Consider the following 15458-nt stretch of genomic DNA (forward strand, 5'->3'; position numbering starts at 1 on the left):
GTTTTAGATTTGGAGACTGTGATTGCAAGTTCATCCCTCAAGCACCTCCTTAGGTTGATTTGAGATGGTGGTATTATGGTGGTTGGTGGGGTTTATTTTGATTTGAATTTATTGTGATATGAATTATGATCTAGTAGGATCCTTTTATCTGTGATGGGTGATTGTTTTGTTTGAATTTTGTGTTCTTAGGTTGTGTTTGGTTGTTAAGAGAGTGCAAGAAAACTTGATTAAAAAAATAAAAAGAATTTACAATGTCAACTACTACCAAAATGTTGAGATTATTGACTATAACTTTAAAATATAGAGACTAAAATAGTTTAATCTTCTACCCAAAAACAAAAAGTTTAATCTCTTTTTTTTTTTTTCAATATTATTCTAATGAGTTATGTTGATATTATTTATTTATTTTAAATGAGTGGCATTCTTTAAAAAAAAATTTTGAAGTGGCAATTTTTTTTAATTTTTAATTTTTTTACAAAGAAGTAGCATTTTTTTTTATATTTATTTTTTTGATTGGAGAATTGGCATTTTTTTTAGTTGCGGTAAATTATAAAAGTAAAAAGCGTCACCCGAGTACTTTTTTTTTTTTTTTTGTTGAGAAACCACGTGTGTACTTTGAGATCTGAGAGGAGTTGAAACACAAAACAAGTTAACTTGTTCCGTCAGAAGTAAATTTGACCTTAGCTTTAATGTTAAAAAGTCTAAACCACCCCTATAGATTACAAAGTGAACAACTAAAAAAAGAACATAAATGTAATTTTACAACTTAAAGTGAAACAAACCCTAGGATTTTCCTGCCTATATATAACGTAATCCTCATCATAGCCAGCCGCATCTTCTGCCTCCCCAGTCCCCATCTTCATCAAACTTCTATAACAAAAACAAATAACAAAAAATTCCTTCTTCGGAAATTTCATCATGCTGGATTTTTTTTTTCTTCTTCTGTGGGTGGTCTTGGGAAAGGTATGAATTTTCGATATTTTAGATCAATTTGGGTTGAGTTAATCTAATTTGCTATTAAAGTTCTTTTCTTTTTCATTCTGATGAAATTTCATGAAGTAATACTATATTAATGGTTTTTTTTTCCTATAATTTTAGATCAATTTTCGATATTTAAATTATTCTTAAAAAAAAAATTTAATTATAAGAAGAATTTATGCAAAGACTCAAACCAAGATGAGAATGTTTTTACTCAAAACTGTTTTGATAATTCTGAAAAAAAATTCTATTTTACATTTGGATCTGTACTTTTCTCCATCTGTAAAGCTTTTATTTTTTATTTTATTGTTTTTATTTTATGTGTTCAGTTTATAGTCTTTTAATTTCTTTGAATTGAACAATTTTTTTTGATAACAAGTTCTTTTCTTTTTTTAATTCTGAATGAAATTTCATGAAATAATACTATATATTAGAAGAATTTATACAAAGATTGAAATCAAGATGAGAATGTTTTTACTCAAAACTGTTTTGATAATTCTGATAAAATTTTCTATTTTACATTTGGATCTGTATTTTTCTCCATCTCTAAAGCTTTTATTTTTTATTTTAGTGTTTTTATTTTATGTTTTGTGTTTATAGTCTTTTAATTTCTTTGAATTGAACTATTTTTTTGATAACTAGTTCTTTTCTTTTTTAATTCTGAATGAAATTTCATGAAATAATACTATATATTAGAAGAATTTATACAAAGACTCAAATCAAGATGAGAATGTTTTTACTCAAAACTGTTTTGGTAATTCTGATAAAATTTTCTAATTTACATTTGGATCTGTATTTTTCTCCATCTCTAAAGTTTTTTTTTAATTATAAAATTTATGTGTTCTGTTTATAGTCTTTTAATTTGTTTGAATTGAAATATATGCTTTTGATAATGTTCAATACAACATCTATCATTTCCTTCACCATCTGTAATCACTGGGTCTCAAGGAAAAGTCAAAGTCCTCTAAAGTTAAAATCTTTGCTATTGGCCGCTCTATCTCAACTTTTCTGATGGTTTTTAAATGATGAATCTATAGGTCTACTTGCTTCTTTTGTAACTTAGATCAGCCAAAGTTTCAGTCGGAAATCCCAAAGGTATTGACACAAAATCCAATCTTTATCTTCTTTTTACAAGAAATTTTTTTTTAAATAAAAAATTTATTTATATTTTGTAAATCAATAGAAACATTTTCATTGTTGATTTAGATGTTAAATTATCTTGATATTGCATACCACTTTATTAGCATACACTTTCACAACCCAAAAATTTGTGCAAAGAAAAACTATACTGGTTTTATATAGAGAGAAAGTGATAAGAATAATTGCATGCACCGATGCATTTTTTTTTCGCGTGTTTGAAAGTTACAGCAATCTGTATAATTACCGGAAAGAATAAGATAAAAATTATGATCATAGAATAACTTAGAAATAATATGCAAAACTCTCGAAATTTTTGTGAGTTCCACTTATTAAAATAAGAAATAAAAACATTTTCAATAGATAATGAGAAACGCAATTTGCATATTATAGCAAACAAATCATTATAGATAACCAATTAACGGACCATATGTATCAAATTTTTTTTTTTTTTTGTGTGTGTGTATATTTTGATTACACTCTTTTAATGTGATCAAAATATAATTAAAGAAAATGAAAAGAGACAGTGAGTTTCAGCCAATATTTAATTAAAGAATTTTTTAATTTTTTTTATTAGATATTAAATGACTTTGATCTATAACTTAAACATGTATTATGCAATTAAGAAAATAAAACACACAACATGTTAAATATTATGTCACAATATATAGGAAAAAAAATTAAAACTAAACCAAACCGATATTATTAATATGAAAAAAAAAAATTAAATAAAACTCACAAGAAAAAAAATATCAAATAAAACAAACACGACAAGATTGAAAAAATAAAATATGAAAAGCAAATAAACACAAATAATTAACATAAACAGAGTTAAACATAATCAAATAATATGTGGAAAAAATTAATAAATTTTTTTTTTGTCCAAATTTGGGTTTGGGGGTGCATATGCATATTTAATCATGTGTATGCATGTTCGAAAACATGCACACGAATACTTGAGTATGCATACACCTCCTCAACACAGAAATTGTAAAAATACATTTTATTGAATCATATGCATACTTGAATTTAAATTAAAGAGATTAACAAGATAAACACTAGGATGAATAAATAATTACATCATGGTTAAATTAACATGCATCAAATAAAACACACGTGAATAATCAAACTAACATCAAAACAAAGAATATGTTAATATAACATAAAAACTATATAAAGTCACAAATTATAAAGTCAGATTAACACAAACCAAAATATTTAAAAACAAATATGACAATTAGGATAACTATATCAAGAACTCGTGTGAATCATAGTAAGCAAATGAGGAATTCATGGGAAAAACATGCAAATTGCTTAAGATCATGAGTTTGAGGTTAATTTCTAACCAACCACTCAGTGCCTACAACACAGAGATTAGATTGAGAGAACAAAGGAGTTAATGAACACATTAGTTTAGGATAATCACAGCTCAAGAACAAAATGTTTTAAAAAAGGTTCCGATAACAATGTTAAAAACTAGTTTCTGCACTAGAAAACTACTAGAGAGGTTTTGAATACTTAGATCCCCTCCTCAATTGTTTTCCTCCCTGCGTGCCGCGGCCCTGCGCTCTGCCTCCCTGCGTGCCGCCTCCGCCTATGTCAGTTTAGTACATAAACTTAAGCATCAGTTTTTAAACAAACATTTTTTTACTCATGTATTTTCAAAAAATACAAACAATGTTATTAGAACAACATTACCAAATGAGCATTTAATTTTGCCAATCATAACTTTTAATTAACTGATTGGTTCATACCTGAAGCTTGTAAGCATTAGTATGCGCAGTGAACTCACTGAGTCCACTTGCCTCGATTTGCTTCTTGCAGGTAGTACAAGAGTAGGGGCATGTTGGCGCAGAACGGCGGCCCTTCTTGTTTGTCCTCAGCAGGACACCAGCTGCTCCTCTGTTGGCCATCCTGAACTTCAAACAAATATTTGAATTTTAGTAAACAATGTACAGAAATGCACTTGCAAACAAACTGGACCTGCTGTTCACATCTCCAATTGCAAACAAACTGGATCGGGTTTGACTCAATGGCAGAACATTTTTACCATGTGTGGTGATGTGTAATGGATTCGTAGAGTCCCCAACAATCATAAGGTTTATAGGCATGAATTACCAAACTAAGGCAGGGAGGGTGTCAAATCTCCTAATCTAAGGTGAGAAATATATGTCTGCAAGCCATAGGATATAGGTTTGGGTCCATGGAAGGTGTTTGGAACACCATGACATCCGTTTTGCAACATTCCCCTATTGATTTCACTTCTACTTCATTATACTACATTCGGTATCTAAGGTATGATGGGATCAACAGCCAAGAGGATCGTTCTCCTGCCATGTTTCATTTTTTTTGGATATTTGGGCGACCTTGGCAGAACCAAGGCACAAGGTCTTTGTAGATCTGATGGGGAATCTATTAATTCATTTGCTGCTGCATTGTCCTCATGTCTATGATCTATGGGCATTCCTATTTTGTCTAGTTGGGATTGATTGGGTTATGCCACACTCTGCTGACACCATACTGAAATCTTGGGAAGGTGCAAGGGTAGTTCAAAGATATGTGAGAGTTTGGAGGGCAGTTCCAGCATGTCTTATGTGGTGTATTTAGAAGGAGTAATCAACACACATTTGAGGAAAAGGAGATTTTTCTGCCTAATCTCAAGTTTCTCTTCTTGAAGACTCTTTGAACGGCAATCACATTCTCTTACCCTCTCTATGTACTCCTTAACGGAGTTTCTTGAGTCTTTATGCTACAGCCATTGATACAAAGGCTTTGATACTTTCTTTTTATGATTTTTTTTTTTATAAAAATATACTCTAATTTACACTTCATTAAATTAATCATTAAAGTCCGATCTACACAGAGTTAACACTCGAACCAAACAATAGTAAATTAATCACAAAATCATTAAATCACTAGATAATTAACAACCATCCATTTCATCTAATTACCGTATATATCACAAAATCCCCAAAATATTCTATTTTGCTTTTTCAAAATTAAAAATAGAAAGAAAAAATTTAATCATTTTGGGGATTACCTCTCACAGTAGGCGTTGAAGCGGTCGGCGAAAGATGAGCAGTAGGTTAGATGAACAGTGAGATTAATATAAGCTAGCGGTCGGCGAAAGATGAACAGTAGGTTAGATGAACAGTGAGATTAATATAAGCTAGGGTACGGGGGAGAGTTATTTACTAATATACCCCTAGCTTTCCAAAAAAAAAAAGAAATGTTGAGAACCTCAAAACACATTAAGCCGGTTTATTGAACCTAAAGTATAAATGTCTTTTTTGTTGTTAATAGTTTTAATTATGAGTTGTATTTTTATGCATGAATAGTTATTAACATTGTCAGAACAATGACCTATTTGATCAACCTTTCCTGATGGACTCCTCACTGTCATTGTTCATACTGAATCATAAGAATGAATTAGTGTTTTCAAAGACTACTGCTAGGGATACCATCTCCAATTCCAAGTTTTTAACAAAATGATGTGCTAGTTTATGTGTTAATAACCTCTGGCAATTAAATTTAAGAAAGAAAAAACATATCACATCACAATCAATTAAAAAGCAATATACCATCTACATAATAACATCTGAAACAAATCAAAAGAAGAACACAAATTTGGATGGAAAGTTTAGGTGACTAAAGTCTTGTTAGTGTTAATCCTACTTTGTTTAGTTGATTGGCTTTATTTTTTTTTTAAACACAATAATGAAAATTTTCAATATCATATGACCATATGACAATTAAATTATTAAATAACTAGGTTACCCTCTATGTAGCAGCATGTCACATTAAAAAGGGTTTCTCCAATGTCTTGGACACTATAGGCTTGCGACCTCCCAAGTGGGCAACAAGACCATTCTCATTGAAATACCTAAAGGCCCATTTAGACTTTGATTCGCTTGTAGCAACTGTTGTGGCCCAAAAATTAATGTACATTTTAGTATAAAAATCCACTTTTTTTAACAAAAAAATTCATGTATATTTTAGCATAATTTTTTTTTTTCTATTTTACATATATGCTTTTCAAAATACACAACATCAGCCTTGTGTGTGCAACGTAAGATAAATACTTTGAGGAGACTCCTTGAGTAATTAATATAAAATATTGAGACACACTTTAACCTAAAAGGCTTAAGTCCAATGGGAATGTGTTCAACTATGTTATATTATCCACTCATTCTCTTCATCATTATTTAATGTGGAACTTTACTAACACTTGTACACCCAACATTATCAAGGACATCCGTGCATCCACTAACCTCTCTATAGAAATGATGAAACTTGCTTTATTCACATTCCTATTAGACGCATACACTCATCTATAATAAGTCTAAAAAATGTATAAATGGTCTTCCTTGGTTTAATAATATAAACAATGGTCAAAGAATCAAGTTCGATTTCTAAGCAAGTAGTACCCATCTTTGAGAGCCCTTAGCTCAAGTTTGAAGGTTATTAGAAGTATTGGTTAAATAATTAAATTTACCATATCCCAAAAACTTAATCAATAATTTAACACGGTATCAGTGTATGACAATCGGTAATTTAACAAAGGCTTTGTCACACCATTGCTCATGAAGACACTTTTAATCACATAAAAAAGCCTAACCAAAAAAGAGTTTGAACCTAACCAAAATTTCTTAATTTCATTTTTTTTTATTTTATAATTTAATAATTACAATGGGATGGGGGATTTGAATAATAAGCATCTCTATTGAAAACACCAAAATGTATTAGTTAAGTTACAAGATTTTTAGCTTAATTTCAAAATAACACAATTTTGCTAACAATTTCATTATTTAACAATGTTTCCAAACTATTTAGAAAATTAGCATCTTGAGTTTTTTAGTCTTGAGTTCATTGTAGCAACTCGAGTCATAGAGACTCAAGGTCCATGTGCGCAGAGCTGAACTCAATTATTAAAGACTCGATTTCCCTAATAAACCAAGCAAACCAGAGAAGACAAAAACATAAAACAATGAAGAAATAAAAATAATGAAGCAAGTCAAGCAACAAACCAGAGAAGCAACGACGGCAGTGAAGGGCCAAAGAAATTGGCTTTGACTTAATATGGGTGTGGTTTCTGCCGCAGGTGTTTGTGGGTTTCTTCTTCTTCTTTTTCTTCTATTGTAAGTCTTTGTGGGTTTGTTTCTAGAGTTATTTTTTATTTGGGTCTGGTGGGTGTTTGTAAGTTTGTTCCGTATTCTTATTCTTATTCTTCTTTCCTTTCTCCTTCTTCTCCTTTTGCCGTGCATCTTTGTGCGTTTGTTCTTGGGTTTGTTTTTGATTGATTTGGGTATGATTGGTTTAGAGAATGAAGAACGAAGGAAAAAAAGTTGGGTCAAAGAACAAAAAAGAAACTCGAGTGTCTAAAACTCGAGTTCCACTATCGGCACATAGAACTCGAGTCTCTTAGGCTCAAGTTGCTACAATGAACTCAAATCTAATAGATTCAAGATGCTAGTTTGATAATATGTTTTGAAAACCTGCTAACTAATGAAGTTGCTCCTAAAATGTTGTTAGTTTCAAAAAAAAAATCCTTAATTTCTTATGTTAACCTCCAGCCAAAATCCCATATAACACAGCCTATATATTTCCTTTGTTAGCAAATAAATTCCAATCGAAATGCTCCCTATTTCTTCAACCTTTGTGGATAGCTAGATATGTATCAACCACAAATCAGGTCAAAGAAACTAATCGTATAGAAGAAATCTGCAGGAACCTATTTTGTTTATGTGATTTTGAAATAATATGTATAATGATGACACCCAATAGCTACCATGACCGGATCAAAAGAGAATCACCATTGGTAGCTACTAGCTACAGAGTTATATCTATGTAAAAACGATTTGAATTTATGGTATCATATGAAGCTCTTCATGTCCAATGTAGCCTAATCATTAAAAGCAAAACATATTTATAAAACGGAAACAAAGTTCCAAGGCAATATCTGTTTACATTCATAAAAAAAAAAAAAAAAGAGATGCAACATCTGTTTACATAAGGAGTACTGAACCACCAAGACAAACTTTTTTTTTTACCAAAAAAAAGCCTGCTATGATTCACGAAATTATAGCACCATCCATAATAAAGTTTTTCATGGACAGCTACCTCTCATCAGGCCTAAGAGGAGCATTTGCCAGATCCTGTATCTCCATCTTACTCTTGATCAAACATGACTTTCTAGTGTTAAAATCTACTTTGTCCAAGTCCTCTGCGATACCCATGTAACCATACAGAATATGTTCCTCCACCTTTTCTCCTTGGTTTCCTGCATCCCAGCTTTTGCTGCTTTTACCATTGTTGGATGTCATTCTCTCAAAATCTGCTCTACCGCGCTTATTTTCGTCAAAATACTTATGAAGCTTCTCTGCATCTCCTAGGCCAGTGAAAGTGCCCAAGAACTTTATGACCATAACACTTTTATCTGAGGGCCTCCCCAAGCACACTTTGATTCTTCCCCTTATAAAATCTTTCTCTGCCATAACAAGGCAAACCATTATAATGCAGTATATGGCATTGTATTTAATTGTCTAATTTTTTGCTCAATTTTCACTATTCACAGGCAAGCTGAATATTGTGACTCATTCAAATACTGCATATCATGAGCATAAGCCATTAAAACAAAATAAACTTTGTCCTTATTATGTTGTGGTGATCAAGATTAGAAGAAACTCCTAACAAGTATGGCTTTATGCCTACTCAAATTTAATTTTCAACCAATTGTGTTATACAGAACAGGTCATACGAAGTCACTTACCTCTAAGAAAAGCCTCAACCTCTTCGACTGTAACAACCTTCCATTTTTGCGGATTACTGTCTGACATAGAAATGTTGTGGATGACAATGAGAGGAGGCCAGAGTATCAAATCCTCTTTCTGAGCCAAGGCTTCTGCATTGGGCAAGACCTCAGGAGACCATGTTATTGTGTCTTGTGGGACAACAGTATTCCATCCTAACAAAACACATATTGCTTTGTGAAGACCCAAGTGCTGTGATCTCAGCCCAACCTTGTGAGACATGAAGGCATGTGTTACCAGGCGTTGAGTATCCAAGAACTCCTTTGAATGGCTGAAACAATGTGCATTGTTAATTATAACAGTTTCAAGAGAAACATGATTGAACAAATTAACTTCTGTCAATAAGTGGCATCCAATCTAATAATAGTAAAATAATACTCCAGTGGATCATTCAAACTACCTATTCCACATAGATTTCCAAAAATTATTATGAGCTTAAGAATATAATAGAAAATACACAATGCTACATATTAGACAATGAGGATAGGGCATATATCAAATGAAAACTGAATTCAATTACCATCTAATGAAACTTGAATCTTACACATTCATAACCACTAAAATTTAATCTTAACAATGATATAGATTCAGGCAGCTAGAAATCTTTCCCATACCCAACCAGCCCTTTATTAGCTTTCACTTACAGAAATTGATAGACCAGGGCTGAGGCAGGAGGGTGGCACAAAAAAGTTACTAAACCAATTCTTTAACACACTTGTAGATGACAATTAACAAATAATTCCACTACCAAGGGAGCTTGCACCTTAGCAAATCAATGATGTTAAGCAGAGATTCCCTTTAAAAGAAATAACAATCTACACTATATCATAGTCAATCATGAAACGCGTCTCTCAGACTCTCACAAAGTCAAGGTCTCATGTCTTATAATGGGACAAACAAACTTCAGACAGTTGGCAACTTCAGGTTGGACCATTTGTACCTGCTTACTTTAAGCTTATCCTCTCCAGTCTGCCAACAAGAAATTTGATCATCTTCCGTTTTTCCCATGGCATAATAATTGCTAATGTGAACATAATCTGACATCATATTCTTTTCATGGGTGCTTCAGATGAAAGATCACCAGTTAATATATAAAATCAATTAATTAAAATTCCATGAGCTTGTGTAGGCACCACATACAGAAAGAGCTTGGGTATGCCTTTGTCAACATATTTACTGATCCACAGACATGTAACATATTTAATTGAAATCCCTGCTTGGTAAGACATGTCATTGGATCTTGATGTTCAAAGTAATTTCTTGATAGTCTCCAAAGACTCATAAATTCCACCGATGCTAGAGAGCAGGCCATGATAATTTGAGGAGGTAGTCGGGCTTATATCCTAAAAGTTTAGAATAAAATAATTATTTGCGCAACCAGAAATATTGCACATGAAGCTACATCCATATATAGAGAGGCTTTTGGCCGTTCTTTCTCTACTGATGCATTCATTTTCTCCAGTAATTATCTTAAGAGGGAATTTGTAAAAGACTATGACTATTACATCCAAAACATCTGGTAAGTGATGCCAACCCCACTTAAACATACCCCCTCCCCCCACCCCACAAACCCAAAAAAAGAAAAAAAAAAAGAAAAAGAAAATTAAAAAAAAAGGGAGACAGAAAAATGCCCATTCTTTTTAGTTTAAAACAATATCTGAGACATTCATCATGTAAACCACAGTTTAACATCAAGGATGTAAACAAGGTCCATATTCCTAAAGAGATAGGGAAAAAGAGTCATAGAAGCGTTTATTGAATTGGAATTTCAACTCAATATGTATACAAAACATACATATGCCTATAGTGAAACCCAAACCAATATCCCACTCACTTGCAACCTCGTTGTCTTTACAACTATACCAAAATGGCTTTAGCATTACATACAAGTAGTAGTTACATATATACACATACAATGAGAGCGTACATGCAACCCACCCTCAAGATTGTCTTCACCAAAATGCTGAAATGGCTTTGACAATAAATACCGAATACTGCTACACTACACATATTCAATGAGACTTAAAGACTACAAATATGCCCACATATAATCAGACATAAACACCACAACCAATCCATCCACCCAATGTACTATAAAGGTTAACTCTGATCAGCAACCTATTTCCAAATATTAGACCTATTCCATAGTCCTTTACTCAATGAAACATCAAGGACAAAAAATAGACAGCAGAAATCATCTAATGATTTTCACCGTAATTGAACAACAAAAGGCACTTGAGCTAGACTTGTGAAGTCACTTCTAAGTAATGTTCACCAAAGGTTCATGCCCCAGTAAGTGGAATTGATGCCACTCAGTCATCCATCTCCTAACACTATGCATAAACCAGAATAATAAAACAATTTTTGTTTCTATAATTACAGGTAGCCAAGTTAGCATCCCAAGCAAATCCCAAAACTAGAAAAGTCTTGAAGGTTAGTGCATACTCACTTGACTGCATTGGCAAGAGTACTGGCAAACTCCTGAATCAAATTAAGAAAACAGGTGTTCCAGTTTTAGAAAGATAATAACGGAAAAGAGAACAGACCTTTTGCCACATACGATGCAGAAAAAACTACCAGCTTTTCCTTGCTCCTTGTATCTTCTTCGAACAGCTGGGTTTACATTCAACTTTTTACAGTACTTTAGGAAGGCTTCTTGTACCAGTTGCTTAAACTCCTCAGAGTCCTCAGATGGCTCAGATTCTAAGGGATTTACCCAATCTTCTGAAGGGTCACCATCATCTTCTTGCTCATCCTCATGATAATCATCATTTCTTTTCCAAACATTAGATTGCAGTTTCTGAAGACCACTTCTTCTATCAAAATGGTGCAAGTTATGTGAGCTCAGAAAACCAGTTCTTGGATGAGCCCTATATCGACCACTGCGTTTATACAATCCTACTGAATGCCTTTGTGTCTGTGACAAAGAATCTTGAGATGATACCCAATTATCAGATGCAAAATCTTGACGATATTCTAGCCTATCATATATCCTCTTAGGCTTTCTGTATTCATTACAGTCCAATCCCACACTATTGGATGAATACAAAGCACTCATATCTTCATCAATCCATTCTTCACCACCATCATATTGATCCTGAAGCCCTCTGGATGCATTCCATTTATTTGACATGATTTTCCTAGAATCATGCCCACTTAATTCTTCCTTGAAACTGAATTTTCTTTTAAGCATCCTATCTGATGGTTCGCTTAAGCCATGTTCATCCATTCTCTGCATCCTTACAGAATGTCTATGACCATCTAAATCATATTTAGAAACTGGAGGGCTTTGCAGCCTCTCCTTCAGAAATTTTGGACCTGCATTTTTTCCAAAACCAAAATCTGCTCTCATATGCAATGTTTGACGATCCTGTGATGCACCCAAACGTGAAGTTTCGTATTCTGGTGACAGTCTCCTTTCAAACTCAGCTTGACTACGTCTAGATCCCAAATATTCCCCACCTTGTTTTGATGCAATTGACATTCTGTTGGTATCAAGGTATTCTGAAACTGTCTGCTTGTGTAAAGTAGAATGGTCCAATAAAGTACCCTTTCGGGGATTTCGATAAGAATCCTCAGTGATATTATCAACTCTGTTTACAGCATGGTGCATTATATTAGGTCTTGGCAAATCTCTATGATCATAATCGCTTCGTGCATGATCATAGTCTAGTGGAACTTGTGGAGGCATCATTCTATACAAGTCATCAGATGGATATCCACGGTCATCATTTGCTATTCCATATAGTTTTGGATATGGATAATCTTCACACTCAGCCCTGGTGGGACTACATGCACCTCTCTGGTAATATGCCAGATTCCTTTGTCCAGCTTCAGGTTCTCCAGAAGAATCTATCAGTGGTCTTTCCTCATATGCATTAAAACCTAATGGATCTGCAAGTTTTCCACTGCTCCTTGAAAATTCACCTGAAGGAGGAGGCAGGTGCATGTCATCCCGATAAGAACCCAAAAACTCACTCCTCAGCATCCGTGAAGAGGAGCTTGACAAATCCGCTAGAGGAGATGTGCCTGCAAAACCTTTGGAATGAGATGCTGACACAATGGGATATGGCACATCCCTCGATTGAAACATGGGTTTCTCTCCATCTTTATAGGAGTCCATGATTGGTAATTTATCCATAGTTATAGTGTCCTGATATTGAGGTCTTTCATGCTCAAACCGGCGTATATCAATACTTCGAGATGAAGATGATAGGTGCCCATCAGTTTCTCGATAATCTGAGGTGGGACCAAGATCCTGAGTCAACCGATATGATCCATGTGCTATGCCATCTTCCATTGCCATTGATTTCTGAGCCAACATCCCGTGTCCACCACCAGCTGCCAATCTGCTTTCACTAAAGTCTCTCTCTTTACCGATTCTAGAACTGTTATGCTCATATACTAAAACATGTTTAGACTTCATGTTATCATCATCTACCTTAAAATCAGCACGATCACAAAACTCATATCCCCGCCTCAACTCCATAGGAGGCACAAAATTCCTATGCATAACAAGAGAATCATCATCAAACTGAGCCCTTTTCCTCACTTGCTCAAAAGGGGGTGACCTTGATCGTATCTGATCACCCCTACCCCCATTACTGCCACTCAAATGCCACTGATTATGATGATACTCCCTCCTTTCAATCGAACGACTCCTTTGACTCCTGCCCGCTACACGTCTAGACCCATCTAACCTATGAGGACTCATACTCCGCCGGGCACGTGGAGACCGATCCAACGCCACCCATCGTGGAGACCGGTCCACCGCATCACGGCGTGCACCATTATAAGGGTAGTCAGAACCCATTTCCAATCTGTGTTGACCACGTAGCTTTGAAGCTGGAGATAGTGTTATATATTCTTCACGCCTTCGTGATTGCATACTTAGCTATTACTAATCAAAATCACACTGCTAAGTAGCATAAAAGCTTTGATTTTTTTTTTTCTTTCTTTCTTTCTCTATGAATTCGAGATTTATACTATATTCAAAGCTTAAGATCAAATTCTATATGGAAAAAACACAAAACACCCAAATCCAGAAACACAGAGTGAAAAGTGTTTCAAGCACAGTAGGATTGTACCTGAAACCCTAACCCTAGAAAACTCTCACAAAAGACTGCAAACAGAGACGAAATTAAAGAAAACCCTTTTCTGGGTTTTGATTATCCATGTCAGAAAGAGTGAAAAATCAGAGAAATTTCAAACCTTGCAGTGAGATTCCATGGTGTCGATATTTTGTGTGCACCACTGAATTTGATGCTTCTGTTTCTTTCTCCAAATTCTTATATATATCAGAGAATTCAGAAAGTACTTTTGTAGTTTTTTTACTATTTTCAGAGGGAGAGAGTGTGTTTTTGTTTTAGGAAATTTGGTAAATTTTTGTGTTGAGATTGGAAGTATATATGAAGTTTCTAGGGAGAGACTAGAGAGGTTAAAGAAACGTGGAGAGAGAAGTTTCTCTCTTCAGTGGTTTAAGTAGTTGCTTACTTCTTTCTTTCATCATCTGCTTTCTTACTTTTTGCGTTGTGCGCACTAACGAATGAGTGAATGAGGCCCCCCCTTTTTTTAGCTATTTACGTGGGAATTTTTTGGGCTAGTGGGCTTGTGTGGGTGCATCTAGTGAGACTGATTCCATGCTGCAATAGGACTCTCAAATAGTTTTTGTTTTTCCTTTGCTTTGCATCTCAACCGTTGGTTACTTCTTTGACAAACTTACTTATCTTAAATGACAAATTACACCCCTAAAATTTTAGAGTGATTGAATTTTACAATCTAAAATTTTAAAATTTGGATTTTAGCTCCCTAACGTTAGGGGGTGTTTGGATTTACACTTTGACATTTTAGAATTTGAATTTTAGCTCCTATATTTTAGAGGTGTTTGGATTTTATCTCTTAAAGTTTGGGAGTATTTGGATATTACACTCTAAAGTTTCATAATTTTGGAGTGTAAAATCTAAACACTCACAAACTTTAAGGGATAAAATCCAAATTCCGAAATATTAGGATGTAAAATTCAAACACACCAAATTTCAGGAGGTAAAATGTAAATTTTGAAACTTGAGGGTGTAAAATCCAATCACCCCAAAACTTTTGGGTGCAATTTGCAATTTACCCTTTTTTTTTTAAAGTTATTCTAGGATTACAATCTTTACCATATCATTTTTCATCACTATTGTATGTGACAAATTATGATTGATTGCGTGTCATTTTTAATGAACTTAGAATTTTTTTTTTCTATCAATCACAATATGTGTACAATATTTTCACAATAAATTTGAGTGGCAGGTTGTTATTAGTTGTAATTAGTTGACAAAAAAGTAATTTCAATGATAAGTTCAAATTAGAACAAATTATCACTTAAGATTTGTTATGAAAACACTGTGAAATCTATATAATAATTGTAGCAAATGGTGTTAAAAATAGTGTGATTATTTTTTAACTAAAACACACTAATCGGTTGTCTTCATTATGACCATTTTCCTGTTATTTACGTTTCATAATTTTTATGTTAGCGCTTTATATTTGATT

The 15458-nt window shown here is 33.5% G+C and overlaps 1 protein-coding gene and 1 long non-coding RNA gene across 2 annotated transcripts; one reads left to right on the plus strand and one right to left on the minus strand.

The window, feature by feature from the left end:
* Positions 1–816: 816 nt before the first annotated feature.
* Positions 817–4914, plus strand: LOC142618023 (uncharacterized). The gene is made up of 3 exons (XR_012841137.1): positions 817–963; positions 2016–2073; positions 3940–4914. It is a non-coding gene; the product is annotated as an uncharacterized LOC142618023 (long non-coding RNA).
* A 3110-nt stretch (positions 4915–8024) lies between these two features.
* LOC142615847 (uncharacterized) lies at positions 8025–14129 on the minus strand. The gene is made up of 3 exons (XM_075788710.1): positions 11471–14129; positions 8885–9195; positions 8025–8602 (listed from the first exon to the last, which is right to left on the minus strand). Exons 1-3 carry the CDS (start codon positions 13810–13812, stop codon positions 8232–8234), a joined length of 3024 nt encoding a protein of 1007 aa, XP_075644825.1. The 5' UTR covers positions 13813–14129; the 3' UTR covers positions 8025–8231.
* Between the last annotated feature and the right edge of the window lie 1329 nt (positions 14130–15458).

The sequence above is a fragment of the Castanea sativa genome, chromosome 11 (genome assembly GCF_040712315.1).
Source record: "Castanea sativa cultivar Marrone di Chiusa Pesio chromosome 11, ASM4071231v1".
NCBI classification, from domain to species: domain Eukaryota; kingdom Viridiplantae; phylum Streptophyta; class Magnoliopsida; order Fagales; family Fagaceae; genus Castanea; species Castanea sativa.